General features: G+C 44.2%; 1 protein-coding gene across 1 annotated transcript; it reads right to left on the minus strand.

Moving 5' to 3' along the window:
* Positions 1-590: 590 nt before the first annotated feature.
* Positions 591-3,107, minus strand: tfdp2 (transcription factor Dp-2). Its single transcript, XM_038961654.1, has 3 exons — positions 2,147-3,107; positions 2,019-2,046; positions 591-1,698 (listed from the first exon to the last, which is right to left on the minus strand). Exons 1-3 carry the CDS (start codon positions 2,244-2,246, stop codon positions 1,539-1,541), a joined length of 288 nt encoding a protein of 95 aa, XP_038817582.1. The 5' UTR covers positions 2,247-3,107; the 3' UTR covers positions 591-1,538.
* Positions 3,108-20,445: the final 17,338 nt, after the last annotated feature.

Raw genomic sequence — 20,445 nt, forward strand, 5'->3', positions numbered from 1 at the left:
ACAGAAGGCCTTGGCAAGGCTGAGAGAGGATTTCACTCTGGGGATTTCTACTCTCAAAGGATTACGCTCAAGGATTAAAGAACGGGTCATAACATTTTACCTACCCACACACTTAATAATTTAGTCACCAATCGAACCAACATCTTACCCATTAAACCAAGAGGACATTTTCTAAATCAGTGTTTCTCAATCTTGGTCCTGCGGACCCAAAGGCTGCAGAAAATGTTAAGGCAGTAGCACTAATCAACTCAACATCAAATCAATGATTAGTGGAATCAGGTGTGTAAAACAAAAATGTGCACCCCTTTGTGTCCCCAGGACCAGGACTAAGAAACACAGTCCTAAATAGAAGGCTAACTGACACAAGGAAATGTAGTGTCCAAGAGATAAATACCTAAACTTGGAGAAAAGTCTTCTTGAAAATACTAATTTAGCCCAAATTATGTATATTTACAGACCCAGTCATATCTGCAACCACAAAGCAGAACATTCTAAAAGAGAGTACACACATTTCCCCAAGTGCAATGTCCACTGAGTGGAGGGCCTAACGTGCTCAAGGGTCCAAAGGTCACGATGACACAGAGGTTGTGTTCAGGAGGGTGCAATTGAATGGAATAGGCCATTACATATCGGCACAATGATTATATTAAAAAAGGCATTGATGATAGGCAGAATGGTTCACACTTAAAATAAAACAAAATTTACTCAATGTACCCTTGTTTCTAGACAAGGTAGGGCTAATACCTGGGTTAAAGGTTACTGCTGGCTTCTTTCCACACAGTTGCATCTAATGGCTGACATTAAACTGCAAAAAATAGTAAAGGAGTATCATAAGTAGCGTAAAAAATATATATATTTTACAGAATGTTTTGGGGTGGTTCAAAGAAGCCTAGAAATCCCCTTCTATTAACCTAAACAGACCTTAAATTAAAATGCAAGCTTAGAATAGGATCGGACGGGATCCCATTGATTAGACAAACGTTGTGTTAAAGGAGGAACAGACAGTCAAACCACTAGCATACATCAACACACATACATGTACGTTTGACATGTTTCGTTGGAACAGGGAAATAAATGAGAAGAAATGTTCAATAATTGTGAAAAATATTCCATCACGAGTCTGTGGTGTGTCGCGGCAGTGTGAGTGTTTTTATGCATAGCCACATCCTCTAGAAAATGACTACAAAACATTGCACTCCATCTAAAAAACAACAAACCTTTTCTCCGGGAGATTACGCAGATATCGCCTCTTGGCAGAAGAATTTGGAACCTTTTCGCCGCTGCAGGAAATACAGGGGCAGCAGCCAGGAAGACATTTACAAAAATAACTACAAGGGAGAATTTAAGACAGAAACAGATATTTAAATGCGTCTAAAATATCATATCATCGACCTGAATGACTGGCAACCTATTTCCTGTATATCTGGCCACATCCCCAGAGAACTTCCACTCCCCATGTGAACAGAGTAGGAGATGAGAGACCAGTCTCAGAGAGAGAGGTATGGTGCATCACTGATGCCTGGCTAGCTGTCTGTCCGTCAGTCACTCTGTGAAGAGGGTTCGTTGTCATCATCGTCCTCCTCTTCCTCGTTGAAGGAGCTGGGCGCCTGGCCTCGAGACTCGGAGAGGGCGGTGCTACTGTGGCTGTAGCTCCTCCTTCCATCCAAAGAGGCAGAGTCCAGGTCATCAGGGAAAGAGCTGAAACACGACAACCCACACCACGGGTCAGTCACTTCAGTTCTCAAATTAAAATCAATCATGCCACCCTTAAGTCATTTATATGGCTTGAGCTTTTCTGTTATCAATAAGGTATGCAACAAAACATTTTGCCACACAAAAACAGAATCATTTCCTGGCTACATCCCAAATGGCACCCTATTCCCTATATAGTGCACTACTTTTGAACAGAGCCACACAGGGATCATAGAAATATCACTCTTCATGTGTAGTGTTCCTATTTGGAAGTGGATTGTGTTCAAATCACAATTTTGATTGAAAAGTTATGAGAGGTAATCTACCTTGTTTGACTGGTGCCTCTGGCCATGCCTGTGGGAGGAGAGACGAGGACAGATTGAAATAACAGAAATGGCCTGTTTCCACACGTATGCACACACACACGTCAAAAACGCCATTTTCCAACTCTCACCTATGATGTAGATCTCTAGAGACCTGGGAATGAGGGACTTGGCCAGGATGAGATTGGGAAGTGCACCGCAGACAATCTCCAGGCCCAGGGACAACCCCATGCGCTTCTATGTCGTCGTGGATCTCAAAGGTGTTGTTGAAGTTGAAAAGGTATTCGCATCGACAGTCAAACGTTCAGCCTGCTTCACAGACCATATGGAAGCTCCAGTCTAGAGTGACTGGTTAAATTGTGTTTTTAAATTGGTTAAAGTAGGACGAAATAGATGTCATTGTAATAATGGGTGAGTGTGCTACATTTACTGTCATCATATATTAAAATATTGAATTACTTTGACATATTTCGTTATGTTATATAACCCTAATTTGTCTATGGTGGACAGAACGTGTTACTACACAGACTAAAGTTTTCCCCACACAATATTACAGGAAATGCACATACTTTTTTTGTTAGAATGGTTAATTGTTAGTATTAAAGTTTATAGTCATCACGATCTCACAAAATTGATTGCTTAAAACAGATTAATATCAGTGTTTGTCATACATGTCAGTCCGTAGAGGGACGCAACAGTCATTTTCAGACCACGGTGGCAAAAAAAAAGGCCATTCCTCCCATAAATGTCTCTGACCTGACATGAATTCATGGATTTGAGGGTTACGCTATCATTAAAATGAAAGCCAAACCCTGTCGCTATTTGGAAACCGATGTGAGGTGGTGTTTCCTTCAAAAGATCCTGTAAAAAAAAGTGTTGTTTCCTTTCCGTCTTGGCTATCTACCAAAATAATTTTCTCAGAGATACAGTGCATTCGGAAAGTATTCAGACCCCTTCCTTGACTTTTTCCACATTTTGTTACATTACAGCCTTATTCTAAAATGTAAAAATGACAAGGCGAAAAACAAGTTTTTGGAAATTTGAGCAAAACCCCCCCAAAAAACAAACAAATATACCTTATTTACATAAGTATTCAGACCCTTTGCTATGAGACTTGACATTTTGCTCAGGTGCATCCTGTTTCCATTGATCATCCTTGAGATTTTTCCACCTGTAGTAAATTCAATTGATTTGGAAAGGCACACACCTGTCCAATTAAGGTCCCACAGTTGACAGTGCATGTCAGAGCAAAAACCAAGCACTGAGGTCGAAAGACTTATCCCCAGAGCTCCGAGACAGGATTGTGTCGAAGCACAGATCTAAGGATGGGTACCAAAAAATGTATGTAGCATTGAAGGTCACCAAGAACACAGTGGCCTCCATCATTCTTAAATGGAAGAAGTTTGGAACCACCAAGACTCTTCCTTAGAGCTGGTCATCCGACCAAACTGAGCAATCGGGGGAGAAGGGCCTTGGTCAGGGAGGGGACCCCTGGTCTCTCTGACAGAGCTACAGAGTACCTTTGTGGAGATGAGAGACCTTCCAGAAGGACAACCATCTCTGCAGCACTCCACCAATCAGGCCTTTATGGTAGAGTGGCCAGACGGAAGCCACTCCTCGGTAAAAGGCACATGACAACAAGATGCTTTGGTCTGATGAAACCAAGATTGAAAGCTTTGGCCTGAATGCCAAGCCACACGTCTGGAGGAAACCTTGCACTATCCCTACGGTGAAGCATGGTGGTGGCAGCATCATGCTGTGGGAATGGTTTTCAGTGGTAGAGACTGGGAGACTAGTCAGGATCGAGGGAAAGATGAACGGAGCAAAGTACAGAGAGATACTGGATGAAAACCTGCTCCAGAGCGCTCAGGACCTCAGACTGGGGCGAAGGTTCACCTTCCAACAGAACAACGACCCTAAGCCAAGACAACGCAGGAGCGGCTTTGGGAAAAGTCGCTCCCTATCCAATCTGACAGAGCTTGAGAGGATCTGCTGAGAACAATGGGAGAAACTCCCCAAATACAGGTGTGCCAAGCTTGTAGCGTCATACCCAAGACTCAAGGCTGTAATCGCTGCCAAAGTACTGAGTAAATGGTCTGAATACTTATGTAAATGTGATATTTCCATTTTTTATTTTTAATACAAAAGTTTTTGCTTTGTCACTATGGCGTATTGTGTGTAGATTGATGAAGGGAAAAAACGATTTAATCAATTTCAGAATAAGGCTGTTACGTAACAAAATGTGGAAAAAAGTCAAGGGGTCTGAATACTTTCCGAATGCACTGTATACACAGTGTACAAAACGTGAACATCTGCTTTTTCCATGACATAGATTGACTAGGTAAGAGCTATGATCCCTTATTGATGCTACTTGTTAAATCCACTTCAATCAGTGTAGATGAAGGAGAGGAAACAATTGAGACATGGATTGTGTATGCGTGCCATTCAGAGGGTGAATGGGCAAGACAAAATAATAACCGCTTGGTAAATATTGATGCGTGTGCAGTTTATAAGTTACTAATTTAGTAAAATACAAGTAGTGTGAACACAAGTGTGACACGTGTGTGTAGGGAGTAACTTTTATGTATTGGTCTTCAAAATATAACGACTTATTTCAGCATGTTGATGATTTATTTGGACATCTAAAACCAGTGTTTTGACACTTGGCCGTGAATCAAAAGCCATTACAACAGGAAGCAGCCATTTTCAATCTATGTTTTAGGAATATAAATGGTACTTTTAATATTATTTTTCAACCGGATTCTACTTTATCAGGTAAAAACTACTGAACGAGAACAAAAACGTGCTATGACTTATTGATTTTGATGATATTAGTGAAATCGTGAAAATATATGTTTGTCCTGGCTACCTACAGAGAGTCGGGGGATTACTGTGGTAGCCATCCGTATAAATCGCATACATTTTAATCACGGTAAAACCTTGTGATCCTAACTGAATTTACTCTTAGCACCGTAGGACAAGTGTTGGCATTTTAATGATAAAGGCGCAATAAGCATGTGTGTTATACTACAGTGGCATTTGGATAAGCGAGTCAGTAATACGTGACCTGGAGTTGTCTTCGCAATAGGCATTTAGGGTGAAGACGTTGCGGTGACACGTACTTGTCGCTGGAGAAGGAGCAGTCGATGACGGTGCGTACGTCTGTGTTCAGGATGATGAAGGGGAGCTGGATGACAGAGCTGGAAGGGGGAGGGGCCAGGGAGGAAGCCTCGCTGGCTTTGTTTCTCTGCACTAGGTTTTTGAAAGAGATTTTCTGTTTGAGGAGAGACGAGCAAGGTTCAGAAACATTTTAGGTGCATTTGATGTAGTTCGCCTGGCTACGGTGTTCCATCAATCTTCCATTGGTCCTAAAGTGCAAACTTTCGAACACACCTATCCACACAGACAGTTTTAAATACATTGTGACGACAACTACAGCTAATCTTATCAATACATACTTCAAAAACATTTATCCCCACATACACATTTTCAATCTCTGAAGGTTGAGCGTGTATGGTTCACGAGTGGAACTACATCATACATGGGCATGGGGCCACGAGTCTTTCCTGGCCAGGTTATGTGGTCAGGAAAAACACCAAGCCCTAGTATGTCGTGGCTAAATCGATTCTGAGGGAAAACCTCAGAGGAATAGGAGCTTGGACTGAAGCTTAAATCTAGCTTTAGAGCGAGTAACCTTCATTAGGGCAGAGCAAAATGTAGCCACAACACACCATCAATCGGAGATGCAGTGAATGACAACTATCCGTGGTGCGGTACATTCCAAGAAACAGACTGCGAATACATTTCGGTGATCGCCAAGTCTTTCTCACAGGGAGAAGTAATCAATAAAGAGAACTCCCCGACCACGCCCACATCCACACCCTTTGGGCCCCTGGGAACTCCAAGGGGTCATACAAAAGTTCCCTTTCATATGCTATTGAGATGCTAACGATAAGCTGTTTTTATGGATTTATAGATGGACAGCTTCCTAGCTCATCACTCACGACCAAGGCATCTGACTTTCGCCCTCTCTCCATCGCACACACACAAAGAGATAAGCGTGTACACACCACACACACACACACACACACACACACACGGGACTGCCCCATTCCTGCAGTATGAGTTCATCCAGTTCAGTTCTCTTCAGCCTGATCCACTTCAGGCGTTTCTGATTCTCCACCTGATTAGAGAAACAGTTTATTAAGCATTTTAGAAAGGACTGGTATAACAACTGTCTAATAGTAATACATCACATAAATAATCTCAAAGTGCTGGTAAAGCAAAAACAAACAAGCAATTTCAAAAGAAACATACAAAAAGTAGCTAGATCAGCATATGGAGCTATTTTGGAGTGCTTATTGTTATTGACTAGATGTAGATGGTCAGCGGTGGTGCTGGTCAGTGTACTGTCTGTGCCCCTCTATCCAACCTCCACTCCACCTTAATGCTGTGCGCCAACAGAACCCTACCCATATCCCACCACTCAGACAGCTAGTGTTGTTCTTTAAGTAACTGACCAGACAGTAGTGATGGATTGCGAAAGTCCTCTGCTGTCAAAAAAGGCCAGCTGTAGGAGTACTTTCCATCTCCTCACTCCCTTATGCCTAGTCCTCCACCAGAATGGGTCACTGTGTGTGTTCGTGTGTTTATCGTGTCCGATCTGTATTCTGCAGGAAGTTGACACACGATACAGATGAGAACTGAAAGAGGTCTTTCGTTTTTCTTCCCATTTCCTTTGTCTGTGCTCCCCTCACCCCTTTCTCTCCATCCACCTGTCCCTCTTTTCCTGAGGTGACAGTGACAGATGTCATGGAGTGGCTGTCAAGGCTCACTTTCAGCTCCCAGAGAGAACTCTGCTGGTTTAAAATGTGTGTGTATGTGTGTAAGATCACCTCCAGGTTTTGACACTCCTGGGCTGAGTTGGTGGGCAGGCCAATCCAGCGTATCTCCTTCTTCTCCTTGGAGATGATGTTCATGGCCATCAGCACGTTGAGGTCATACACGCGCCTGCGGATGTTCTTCTGGTCATACACCTGCTAGGGAGGGAGGGGGAGAGAGAGAGAAGAGTGAGGAAAGATCAAATAAAAGAGAAGTGAGTAAAGAAAAGAGACAAAAAAATACGAGAGAGCAAGGAAACAGAGAATAGCAGAGAAGAGGTTATGATTCTAGGCTTGTCTTGAGGGGGGGTCAAGGGTCATCTCATTAGTAACTGCTCCATGGTGTGTGTCCCTGGCCAGGACTACCCTCTACCCCTCCAGAGGCGCACTGACTGCTAGCCTAGCCCTCATGGTTAATCTGTTTTTAATTAATGATACTTTTTGACATTCCACAGGAAGTAAGCAGATTAGGGCTGGGGCCAAGCTATTTTATGGGGCCATGTCAGTATTAATACCGGAAAGTATTCAGAGGTTGGCTCCCTCCCCACAATTAAAACAGCCAAACTTTCAGTCGGATTCCTCCAACACAATGCTTTGGGATGCAAGGGAACCGTTTGCAACATAATCAACATTCCAAATTCTCTATGACCTCAAATCTGTCATTCGTTAATTGCTTATTTTGAACAGCTTATGAATGGAAAAACAAACGTATCTAACATTTAGCTGCAGAAAAAATGCATCGCTGTTTTGCTCTAATGTCAAATTGGACATATTTGATTTTGTATTCACTTTTATTTATTCAGGGTAGCCCAATGAGACCAGGGTCTCATTCCCAATGGTGTCCTGAGTACAACAATTTTCTCACAAACAAGAAGAAAAATGTACATTGCAAATAAACAAGGAGAATTAAAAGAACCACATGTTGAGTGTTATCCACTACCCTGTTGGCCAGATCGGTTTGTTCTTTATTTATTCATGAAAGGGGACGTTAGAGGCATTGGCTAAAGTATAGTCAGAAATCTGGCCACCTGGCTAGATCCCCTACAATACTTTATCATTCTACTGGCACAATGGGTTAGAGGACCACGGTGCTGGCAACACCAGGGTTGTGTTCATTAGGGCATGCAATGGAAAATATAACCGAAAGACACGCACCGTTTTCTCCAGGTAGTCCCTCCCCGTTTCATTCCGTTTTCTTCCGTTTGGTGCCTAATGAACACGACCCAGGGTTGTTGGTTTGATTCCTGCATTGGCCACATATACAGACTGTGTCACTGTCAACCGTACGTGGTTATGGATGAAAGCGTCTACTCAACAATCATAGTATTTACGGACTCACCGAGTCTGTGGCCATGACGGTGGTGGAGTGGGTGAACTCAGCCACCAGATCGTCGGCCACCTCGTTGTAGGACGCGTTGCCTTTCTTCTGCACCGTCGCACACGCCTTCACGGAGAAATGACTCAGGCCCTTCCCGTTCTTATCGCCCTTCGTCAGCTGATTGCTGTGGTGGAGAGATCACAAAGAAGCAACCGACGCATTAATGGTTAGACGTCTAGGGCTAGCTGTTACACAGATCAAATAATAGTGTATTTGTCACGTGCACAGGATATAGTAGGTGCAAACAGTACAGTGAAGTGCTACTACACCTCCAACTCTACACTTATTTGTCAAACATCCCCTCACACAACGATGAGTTTCTCTCCAACAATGGCGCAAGCAAAAGCGCACTTGTGAAAACCATGACGCATTAACATAAGCATGATGGAGCTCGGCATGAATGTGAAGACCATAGATAGTGCACCCGCTAACGCTTTGACACTCGCCTTCAATGTGCGGTCACAGGATCATGTGACGTGCGCTCATTTAGACGCACCACTCATTGATGCTTCAAAATAGTGTATGGCTTTATACTCAGTACATATGCAGAGCAAATGTGTTGATGCCTACTCATAATATTTAAACTCACCAATATCAGTGTATTTGAAACTGTCCTAAAGGCTAAAGGGTAATAGCACTATTGGGTATAGACTATAGTAATGGGGATGATTCCCAAATGGCACCCTATTCCCTATATAGTGCACTATCCCACAAGGTTCTGGTCAAAAGTAGTGCACAATGTAGGGAATAGGGTGCCATTTGAGATGCACATGTGTAACGGATGTGAAATGGTTAGCTAGTTAGCGGGTACGCGCTAATAGCGTTTCAATCAGTTACGTCACTTGCTCTGAAACCTAGAAGTAGTGTTTCCCCTTGCTCTGCAAGGGCCGCGGCTTTTGTGGAGCGATGGGTAACGATGCTTCGTGGGCGTCAGTTGGTGATGTGTGCAGAAGGTCCCTGGTTCGCGCCCGGGTCGGGGCGAGGGGACGTACTAAAGTTATACTGTTACATTGATGCTGTTGACCCGGATCACTGGTTGCTGCGGAAAAAGGAGGAGGTTGAAAGGGGGGGTGAGTGTAACGGATGTGAAATGGCTAGCTAGTTAGCGGGTACGCGCTAATAGTGTTTCAATCAGTTACGTCACTTGCTCTGAAACCTAGAAGTAGTGTTTCCCCTTGCTCTGCAAGGGCCGCGGCTTTTGTGGAGCGATGGGTAACGATGCTTCGTGGGTGTCAGTTGTTGATGTGTGCAGAAGGTCCCTGCTTCGCGCCTGAGGTCGGGGCGAGGGGACGGTCTAAAGTTATACTGTCACACATGGTTGTGGTTGGAGCAGCGTTTTCTACCCCTCTACTCTCCTAGAGAATTTATCAGATGAGTGCAGTTTTGAAGGCTGAATCTAATTATTGGGAATGTGTGTGTGTGTGTGTGTGTGTCTCTGGGAATCACATATCAATCAGACTCCCTGCATTAACACACACACGCACCTTGCTGCTAGCTAGTTCTTTCCATTGAGGTAATGCAGTGTGTATTTGTGATCATATCACCGGCCATTCAGAACGGTACAAAAATCAAAGCATGTCGAATGCTGGAGTCACGGCACGCTGCCACACAAGTCCTCTTCCATTTGCTGTGTTGCAGGCACACATGTCCTCCTTCTCACAATGGCTCCAGTGTAACACGGTTCCTCTAGCTCCCTGTAGGGCTACCCCCAGGGAGAGGGGAATGGAGGAGAGGGATTCTCGATTTTCATTAGGAGTCACCGCCGAAACATGTAGCTGAAGCACTGTTCATCATTTCACGAGGATCTCACACACACACAGACACACACACACACACACACACACACACACACACACACACACACACACACACACACACACACACACACACACACACACACACACACACAAACAGTACAAAAATCTCTCTCAAATCAGCAGAAACAAGGGAACTTTGGAGGAACGTGAATAAAAACAAGAGAAAACGATCCGTTATGAACCGCACACACAGTGATGCGCCGCACACACAGCAGTGATACAATCACTTGCTCATTCAGGGGCTCATTCTCTGTGATTTACGCACCAAGAGAAACCGAGAGGGGGGGGGGGGGGGGGGGGGGGGGGGGGTAGTGGGGCACGGAGAGGGGGGGGGGAAATAATGTGAATATGCACGAGTGCATTTGTGAGTGAGAGAAAGAGAACAGTGAAAGACAGGAACAAAGAGAAGGAGAGAGCGAGAGAACAGAGAGAGAGAGTGGACAGGGAGAAAACGAGGGAGAATGTACAAGTAGACACGTGAAGACAGGCGCACACACGCAGCCAAACGAGTGAGCAGTCAAGTGTCCACTGACAAACATTCCTCATCCTTGCACAACACAAACATATGCACCCTCTCCCACACAGCGCAGTTCACTCTGACACCTAGTACAGTAGAGAGTAGGAGACAACTTCAGAGCCGCTCGTTACATAACTGGCTCTCTGTGGAGCACACACACATGCAGAGGGGACGACTGTGTGTGTGTGTGTGTAGTGTATGAGGCAGGAAGTGGAGATGGGTAAGGCGCAGCGTGGTGGAAGCTTAGGGTCCCAGTTGTCAGGACAAATTAGTTCCAGAACCCCAGCTAGGGGAGAGAGAGAGAGAGAGAGAGAAGACGAGAAACAGGCTGGTGGTGAATGTGCCATAACAGATAGAGGGATTGTAATCAGTCGGTGTGAGGAAGAAACAGCACACTCAGTTACGCAGAAACAACAGAGGCACTTTTTCTCCTTAGCAACAGAGCTGCCGCTCTGCACCACAGCCGGTGCTGTAGTGGGAGTCTGAGGAGTGTTTCTTGGCAGTGTGTCTGCAGAGTGGCTCAGTGGGGGAGGAGGGGAGAGGGATGACCTTTCACTGAACAGCACAGCTCAGAGCCAACACATCCGCCACAGAGTGTGCAGGGGGGGGGGGGGGGGGGGGGGCTTGGCCCCGAGAAGAGCTCCTCTCACCTGGTGCTTGTGAGTGGGGAGAGGGAAGAATAAAGCATAGATATCAGAAGAGATGGACAGAACAGAGAGAGGAAAAGAGACCAGAGATCTGAGCTTACGAGGACCAAACACGGAGAGAAATCTCAGTCTTGCACAGTGTTAGTGAGAAAGAGCAAGTACCAGAGGGGGTGAGTTGTGAGTTTGAAAACGATAGAAGTAAAAGGAGTGAGGTAGAAATGGAGGGAGGGAGAGAGAGGGTTTGGCAATAGGTCTTACTATGTGTTGAATTAATTATTCACTGCTGAGAACGTGGCATGCAGAACGCACAGACTCTCACATGCCTTTAAAATTTGAGTGCATCTTGCTCAAGGAACCATTTCCACACACACTCTAGGGCTGCACGATTTGGACAAAATATCTCATAGCATTTTTTGGCCAGATATTGAAATTTCGATTATGAATTTTTGAACACTAGGGTAAAAAATATGGTAATTCCATCAGACATGGTTAAAACAACTGTCAGGGTAGAGATCATATGAATGAACACATACTGTAGCTAGCTAACTGAATACAAAATCAAAATAAACAAATATTTTCCAATAATGTTACAGGCTACATATGATAATAGATAGGATTATTACACCTTCATATTAACAAACATACATTTTGAACATGATCATCAAAATATAGTGTCCTATAAGCGCAGCGCTTATTAATTAATGAATAACATGAGTTCCTATTTCACAATTATGAGTTCTTAAATAACCTAGGTTAATTATTTATTCAGGCAGGCATAGGATGCAGATGGAATAGGAAGCTTATGATTGTGTAATTATGTAGAAGTTGGCCCAATCAGGCCTTAAAAACATGTAACACGTAGCCTGACAATTGCAAGGTGCAGCCTGTGTCCAAAACATTGTCTGGTCCAGTCATTCAACACACGTTTCAACTTCTCCCTTAATTTCGTTATCAAATCAAATTTTATTAGACTATATACAGGGGGGTACCGGTACAGAGTCAATGCGCGGGGGCACCGACCTGTCGAGGCAATATGTACCTGTAGTTAGAGTTATTAAAGTGGCTATGCATAGATGATAACAACAGAGTCGCAGCGGTGCAAAAGGGTGGGGGGAGGGCAATGCAAATAGTCTGGGTGGCCATTTGATTAGATGAGTCTTAAGGCTTGGGGGTAAAAGCTGTTTAGAAGCCTCTTGGACCTAGAGTTGGCAGTCCGGTACCGCTTGCCGTGTGGTAGCAGAGAGAACAGTCTATGACTAGGGGGGCTGGAGTCTGAACATTTTTAGGGCCTTCCTCTGACACCGCCTGGTATAGAGGTCCTGGATGGCAGGAAGCTTGGCCCCAGTGATGTACTGGGCTATACGCACTACCCTCTGTAGTTCCTTGCGGTCGGAGGCTGAGCAGTTGCCATACCAGGCAGTGATGCAACCAGTCAGGATGCTCTCGACGGTGCAGCTGTAGAACCTTTTGAGGATCTGAGGACCCATGCCAAATCTTTTCAGTTTCCTGAAAAGGTTTTGTCGTGCCCTATTCACGACTGTCTTGGTGTGCTTGGATCATGTTAGTTTGTTGATGATGTGAACACCAAGGAACTTGAAGCTCTCAACCTGCTCCACTACAGCCCTGTCGATGAGAATGGCGATGTGCTCAGTCCTCTTTTTCCTGTAGTCCACAATCATCTCCTTTGTCTTGATCACGTTGAGGGAGAGGTTGTTATCCTGGCACCACCCGGCCAGGTCTCTGACCTCCTCCCTATAGGCTGTCTCATTGTTGTCGGTGATCAGGCCATAGTGGTTTTGATACCATTATTCTGTCCTTTGTTCTACCACTGTTGTGTCATCGGCAAACTTAATGATGGTGTTGGAGTCGTGTCTGGCCGTGCAGTCATGAGTGAACAGGGAGTACAGGAGGGGACTGAGCACGCACCCTGAGGGGCCCCTGTGTTGAGTATCAGCGTGGCAGATGTGTTGTTACCTACCCTTACCACCTGGGGGCGGCCCGTCAGGAAGTCCAGGATCCAGTTGCAGAGGGAGGTGTTTAGTCCCAGGGTTCTTAGCTTATTGATGAGCTTTGAGGGCACTATGGTGTTGAACGCTGAGCTGGAGTCAATGAATAGCATTCTCACATAGGTGTTCCTTTTGTCCAGGTGGGAAAGGGCAGTGTGGAGTGCAATAGAGATTGCATCATCTGTGGATCTGTTAGGTCAGTATGCAAATTGGAGTGGGTCTAGGGTTTCTGGGATAATGGTGTTGATGTGAGCCATGTCCAGCCTTTCAAAGCACTTCATGGCTACAGACGTGAGTGCTACGTGTCTGCAGTCATTTAGGCCGGTTATTTTAGTGTTCTTTGGCACAGGGACTATGGTGGTCTGCTAAAAAAAATTAGGTCTTGCAGACTTGGACAAGAAGAGTCAGTGAAGACACTTGCCAGTTGGTCAGCGCGTGCTCGCAGTACACGTCCTGGTAATCCGTCTGGCCCTGCGGCCTTGTGAATGTTGTGATCACACAGTCTTCCGAAACAGCTGGTGTTCTCATGCATGTTTCAGTGTTATTTTCCTCAAAGCGAGCATAGAAGTAGTTTAGCTCATCTGGTAGGCTCGTGTCACTGGAAAGCTCTCGGCTGTGCTTCCCCTTGTAGTCTGTAACGGTTTGCAAGCCCTGCCACATCTGACGAGCGTCAGAGCCAGTGTAGTATGATTCGATCTTAGTCCTGTATTGATGCTTTGTCTGTTTGATGGTTTGTCGGAGGGCATGGCGGAATTTCTTATAAGCTTCCGTGTTAGAGTCCCGCTCCTTGAAAGCGCAGCTCTAGCCTTCAGCTCAGTGCGGATGTTGCCTGTAATCCATGGCTTCTGGTTGGGGTATGTACGTACGGTCACTGTGGGGACAATGTCATCGATGCACTCATTGATGAAGCCAATGACTGATGTGGTGTACTCCTCAATGCCATCAGAGGAATCCCGAAACACATTCCAGTCTGTGCAAGCAAAAAAGTCCTTTAGCTTAGCATCTGCTTCATCTGACCACTTTTTTATTGATCGAGTCACTGGTGCTTCAATTTTTGTTTGTAAGTAGGAATCAGGAGGATAGAATTATGGTCAGATTTGCCAAATGGAGGGTGAGTGAGAGCTTTGTATTGGTCTCTGTGTGTGGAGTAAAGGTGGTCCAGAGTTTTTTTTCCTCTGGTTGCACATTTAACATGCTGACAGAAATTTGGTTAGACGGATTTAAGTTTCCCTGCATTAAAGTCCCCGGCTACTAGGAGTGCCGCCTCTGGGTAAGCATTTTCCTGTTTGCTTATTGCGGAATACAGCTCATTGAGTGCGGTCTTAGTGCCAGCATCAGTTTATGGTGGTATGTAGACAGCTACGATAAATACAGATGAAAACTCTCTCAGTAGATAATGTAGTCTACAGCTTATCATGAGATACTCTACCTCAGGCGAGCAAAACCTTGAGACTTCCTTAGATATCGTGCAACAGCTGTTATTTACAAAATACATAGTCCGCCGCCCCTTGTCTTACCAGACGCCGCTGTTCTATCCTGCCGATACAGCGTTTTGTTGATAATGTCGTCGTTCAGCCACGACTCTGTGAAGCCTATGATATTACAGTTTTGAATGTCTCGGTGGTAGTTTAATCTTCCGCATAGGTCATCAAATTTATTTTCCAAATATTGCACATTTGCTAGCAGAATGGAAGGAAGTGGGGATTTATTCGATCGCCTACGAATTCTCAGAAGGCAGCCCGCCCGCTGGTCCCTTTTTCTCCGCCTTCACGCAAATGTCAGGGATCTGGGCCTGTTCCCGGGAAAGAAGTATATCATTCACGTCGGACTCATTAAAGGAAAAAAAAGGATAAAGGATTCTGCCAGTCCGTGGTGAGTAATCGCAGTTCTGATGTCTAGAAGTTATTTTCGGGTCATAAGAGACGGTAGCAGCAATATTATGTACAAAATAAGTAGAAAAATAAGTTACAAACAACGCAAAGGGGGAAAAAACACAATTGGTTAGGAATACGTAAAACGTCAGCCTTGTTCTCCGGTGCCGTCTTGTCGACCCAGTGTTGGGGTGGCGACTTGGGAGAAATATGTGCAAGATGGAATTTGTATCTCCTGTCCAGTTGGCTTATCCTCTTCTTGAAGCCGTCTTTGCCGACTGTAAATAGGAACCATGTGTTTGGCTATGTGAAAGGTGATAGCCTCTGTGATTTCTGTGTCTGCGGCACAGGAGGTTGGTGGCACCTGAATTGGGGAGGACGGGCTCTTGGTAATGGCTGAAGTGGAATAAGTGGAATGGTATCAAATACATCAAACACATGGTTTCCATGTGTTTAATGCCATTCCATTCGCACCGTTCCAGCCATTATTACGAGCCGTCCTCCCTTCGGCAGCCTCCACTGGTCTGCGGGATGTTTTTTCGTAGGGCGTTACACTTGATGGCTGGTTGTGGCTGAGGGGCTTTGCTGCTGTCGGGTGCTTTTGTTTTACCATGCAATCGTCATAAAGTAGAGGATGGTTATTCTTCAAAGGATTGAATACATTTGTGGTGTTGCCTGTTTTTGTAGCCACAACTCTGAAGCATTCTTTGCACAACAGTTGCATTTGGTTGACATTGGTTTTCCTGTAGCTGAAATACTGCCATACCACTGAAGACGTGCCCCTCTTTGGCACCAAATCCAAGTTCTCGTTAGCACTAATGTTTCAAACTCTGAGTTAAAGCCACAGAGTTTATAAACCTCATACTAAACCTCTAAACCTAAACCGCCCTTTCTCTCCTCACCAGCATCTTCTAACTGCACGCTCAACGCAAGGATGCTTGTTATTGACCAGCATGTGCATGTCATGCAGAGTGAGAGAGCCTGCTTGTGGTTGTTCAGCATCCTCTGTGCATGTAGAGTGAATGAACAAAGTCTAGCACATCTCATTGGAGGAGGTACCGTACTCTAGTTTTTGATGTATTAACGGAGTGTCAAAGAAAGGAGAACATTGCAGCCTCTTGGGAAATGGATATTGCACATGTCAATATCGCAATTTCGATCTGAATTTGATTACTCATGCAGCCCTAACACATTCTCCCCCTGACACACACGTACATACTACACATGTGCACACACGCGCACACATACATGTACACATACGTACAGTACATGTACACACACACCTTCTGATGGTTACATAATCCACTAGTGAAAAGGCAGTCATGGCCACTCCTACAAATCCACTGCAGTTCTTACTAACCAGTACTGTCATTCACTGTGCCCTCTAAGAAACACAAAAAGAGAGAGAGGATGGGAGAGAGATAGGGGGAGACAGGGGGAGAGAGGGATAGAGAGAGAGGGGGGGGAATATTTTTTTTTTAAAGTTCTGGGCGGGCATGTTACGAGAGAAAGAGACCGCACCTGAGAAGCGGTGGGAACACATAAGAAACAAGATGGTATACATAGGAGATGGCAGAGAGGCAGGAGAGAGGGGGAGGCATGGTGAGAGAGAGAGACAGTGTTCTGCTGTAGTGAGTCAGCAGTGACCTGATCTCTCAGGGGAATGTGCCTGTGTGTGTGTGTGTGTGTGTGTGTGTGTGTGTGTGTGTGTGTGTGTGTGTGTGTGTGTGTGTGTGTGTGTGTGTGTGTGTGTGTGTGTGTGTGTGTGTGTGTGTGTGTGTGTGTGTCAGACTGAGATGCACATTGGACTAACACAAAAGAAAATGCCACAGACTGCAGCTGAGCTCTTAAGGAGCCCCCGCCCTTCCTACACATGCTCCGCAGGCATGCACATCACCTCCATCTACATTTTGCTGAGCCTTGTAGTTACCTGGCTGAAGAGTCTCCTGAGCACAGCCCATCCCTGCAACACAGACACAGAGAAATGGTTAGTTTGAAGCAGTGTGTGTACTGTTTAACATGAATTCAATATTCAAAAACTCTGTTAACTACTAAATACTATGTTAAGTGTGTGTCAGTCAGTAGTCAGTTCTCCTAGATTACAACCCATTCCATTGCCTAATGAACTGGTTTGCTTAGGAAATAATGAGACGCTTCAGCTTAGTGAGATGCTGTGAGAGACTCAGTCTCCATCTGCGACTTGTTTGACTGGATAATCCTCCTGCACTGTTCCTTTCATTTATTTTTTTATATTTAAGCAATAAATCCAGTGGAGGTGTGGCATATGGCCACTATATCACAGCTAAGGGCTATTCTTAGGCGCAATGCGTCGTGCCTAAGACCAGCCCTTAGCCGTGGTGTATTAGCCATATACCACAAACCCCCAAGGTGCTTTATTGCTATTATAAACTGGTTACCAACGTAATTATTATTAGCAATAAGAATAAATGTTTTGTCATGTCTGTGGTATACGGTCTGATATACCATGGCTGTCAGCCAGTCAGCATTCAGGGTTCAAACCACCCAGTTTATAATCTTCTATATACAGTATTGGATGCAAGGATGTCAGGTGATACAAATAATATTGGTAGCAAGGGTCCTGTTCATTAGGCACCAAAATGAAGGAGAAAAAAAGGGAAGGGCAACCTGAACTCATCCAACATGAAGCGCTCATTTTTGTTTTTCAATTTCAAAACGTCTTCCAATTGACGCTCTAATGAACACCGCCCAGGTGAGTCATTGAGAACAGATTCTGTGCCAAGTTGTGGGTGACTCTCTGTGTGTGGTGACTGAGCCGGATCAGGTTGGGTGTAATATTTGAGAGGCCTACTATGCAGAAGTGTCTCGAAGCTGGAGCCCAACAAAAGAGACAAGATCAGCAGGATGCAGCAGAATGCTAATAATACCCCCAGCTAATTATAACACGCTACAGTCAGTCTGCAGTCTGCCACACGCTATTCCTTCTCCTCCCAGCCAGGCCTTCCTTTTACACTTCACCATACACTGGCTTTCACAGATGGAAGAGGATGGGAGATCTGGGGTGTATTCATTAGCACACACCGTAGCGAAACACTTTGCATCAGAAAACGTGTTGTAACAAAAACGAGAACTTGTTATTGAACAAATTCAGACATTCTGAATTATACTAGTATACTTCGTTTGGTACCTGGGGAATACACCTTTGATCATCGACCTGACTCTTAACCACCGAGAAAATATTGACAGAATCCCCCAAAAAACCTGCAGCAGTGGCTGTATTTCTGTGAACATAACATTAAAGCCGATCGATTAGAAAAAAGCCTATTTACTAGCCTAATCGCTGGACTCCATCACACACTTGTATGCTAATTGCACACATTGAAATTGTCACACTGTAGTGTTGCCATGCCTCTGCTATCAGCCCATCACAGTCCAGGGGACTCCTTGTTTCCTCCAATCAAATCAAATGTTATTTGTCACATGCTTCGTAAACAACAGGCGTAGACTAACAGTGAAATGCTTACTTATGGGCCCTTCCCAACAATGCAGAGAGAAATAACAGAAAATGAATACCACGTAATAATAAAAGTAATACTAAATATATAATGAGTAACGATAACAGGATAGATCATTAACAGTAGCAGAAGCATAAGTGATGAGTAAAAAAAGTTAGTGCAGAAAGGGTCAATACAGATAGTTAAACTATTTAGCAGTCTTATGGCTTGGTGGTAGAAGCTGTTCAAGTCTTGCCATGTGGTAGCAGATAAAACAGTCTAGATTGGAGTTTTATTTAGTCACATGCACAGGGTCACAGATGTAATTGCAGTGTACAGTGAAATAGTTACATTCTAACAGTGTAGGTGTGAATGAAATTATATGAATAATAATAATAATAATACAAATGATAATATATGCAGTGTCTTCAGAATGTATTCACACCCCTAGACTTTTTCCACATTTTGTGGTGTTACAACTGGAATTTAAAAAGGATTACATTGAGATTTTGTGTCACTGGCCAACACACAATACAAAGTGTCAATGTGGAATCATTTTTTTTTATTATACATTTAGTTTAAATTTTATTTTATTTTTTACAAATGAATTAAAAATGAAAAGCTTAAATGTCTTGAGTCAATAAGTATTCAACCCCTTTGTTATGGCTAGTCTAAATAAGTTCAGGAGTAAAAATGTGCTCAGCGATCGGTGTCCCGTCAACGGGACAGTTGTAAATCATGCAGCGCCTTGTGTCACGATTGCAGGTTTTAGAGAAACAACAAATGTCGGTACATATAAGTGTCTTATATCGGCTGAAAGCTTAAATTCTTGTTAATATAACTGCACTGTCCAGTTTACAGTAGTTATTACTGAGAAAAAATGCCATGCTATTGTTTGAGGAGAGCTCCTAACAAGAACCAGACTTCACTATATCATTAAGGGTGTAGTATATCCTATAGGACACCAAATTTGGTCAGAGAGCGACGCCTTCATGGCACGCCGATGACGCGGGCAGTCTTCACTTGATCGACTCTAACTTAGTCAAATAAGCACCAATCAGGATCAAACAAAGCTAGCTAGATAGCCAATGAGCTGGGCTTTACGGAAACACTGTATATGTCGCAAAATGTAGCTGCTAACCTTTTTTTCGACAGCATGCCTTTTCCTTTTGGACAAACATTTTACGAATTTCAGTTATGAAAACTGGTTGTTTTGCAAATGTTGAACTTATAATATGGCTACTAATACTATTATTGCACACAGTGAGTCCATGCAACTTATTATGTGACCCGTTAATAAATCTTCTTAGGGATAGCCCCCTTTTTAAAATCTTTGCCTAAAATGACATACCCAAATCTAACTGCCTGTAGCTCAGGCCTTGAAGCAAGGATATGCATATTCTTAGTACCATTTGAAAGGAAACACTTTGAAGTTTGTGGAAATGTGAATTGAATGTAGGAGAATATAACACAATAGATCTGGTAGAAGAAAATACAAAGAAAAAAACTACAGTTTTTTCTCTTTTTTTCGACCACCATCTTTGAAATGCAACAGAAAGGTCCCACTTACAGCCATCACTCTGGTTCTAATTCCGAGGGTGATCAAGTGAAGACCGCCCGCGTCATCGGCGTGCCATGAAGGCGTCGCTCACTGTCCCATTGACGTGCCGATCCCTAAGCACTTTAAAATGATATTTAATGACTACCTAATCTCTGTACCCCACACATACAATTATTTGTAAGCTCCCTCAGTCGAGCAGCAAATTTCAAACACAGATTCAACCACAAAGACCTAGGAGGTTTTCCAATGCCTCAAAAGACACATATTGGTAGAGGGGTAA

This window comes from Salvelinus namaycush, chromosome 23 (genome assembly GCF_016432855.1).
Source record: "Salvelinus namaycush isolate Seneca chromosome 23, SaNama_1.0, whole genome shotgun sequence".
Classification (NCBI taxonomy): Eukaryota; Metazoa; Chordata; class Actinopteri; order Salmoniformes; family Salmonidae; genus Salvelinus; species Salvelinus namaycush.

What these genes read in the sequence shown, in the direction of transcription:
- tfdp2 (XM_038961654.1), bottom strand. Translation starts at nt 2,246, where the DNA reads ATGGGGTTGTCCCTGGGCCTGGAGATTGTCTGCGGTGCACTTCCCAAT. An exon ending in TCTAGAGATCTACATCATAG is followed by an intron (nt 2,047 to 2,146) that starts GTGAGAGTTGGA and finishes CTCCTCCCACAG; the next exon opens with GCATGGCCAGAGGCACCAGT. An exon ending in AGAGGCACCAGTCAAACAAG is followed by an intron (nt 1,699 to 2,018) that starts GTAGATTACCTC and finishes GTCGTGTTTCAG; the next exon opens with CTCTTTCCCTGATGACCTGG.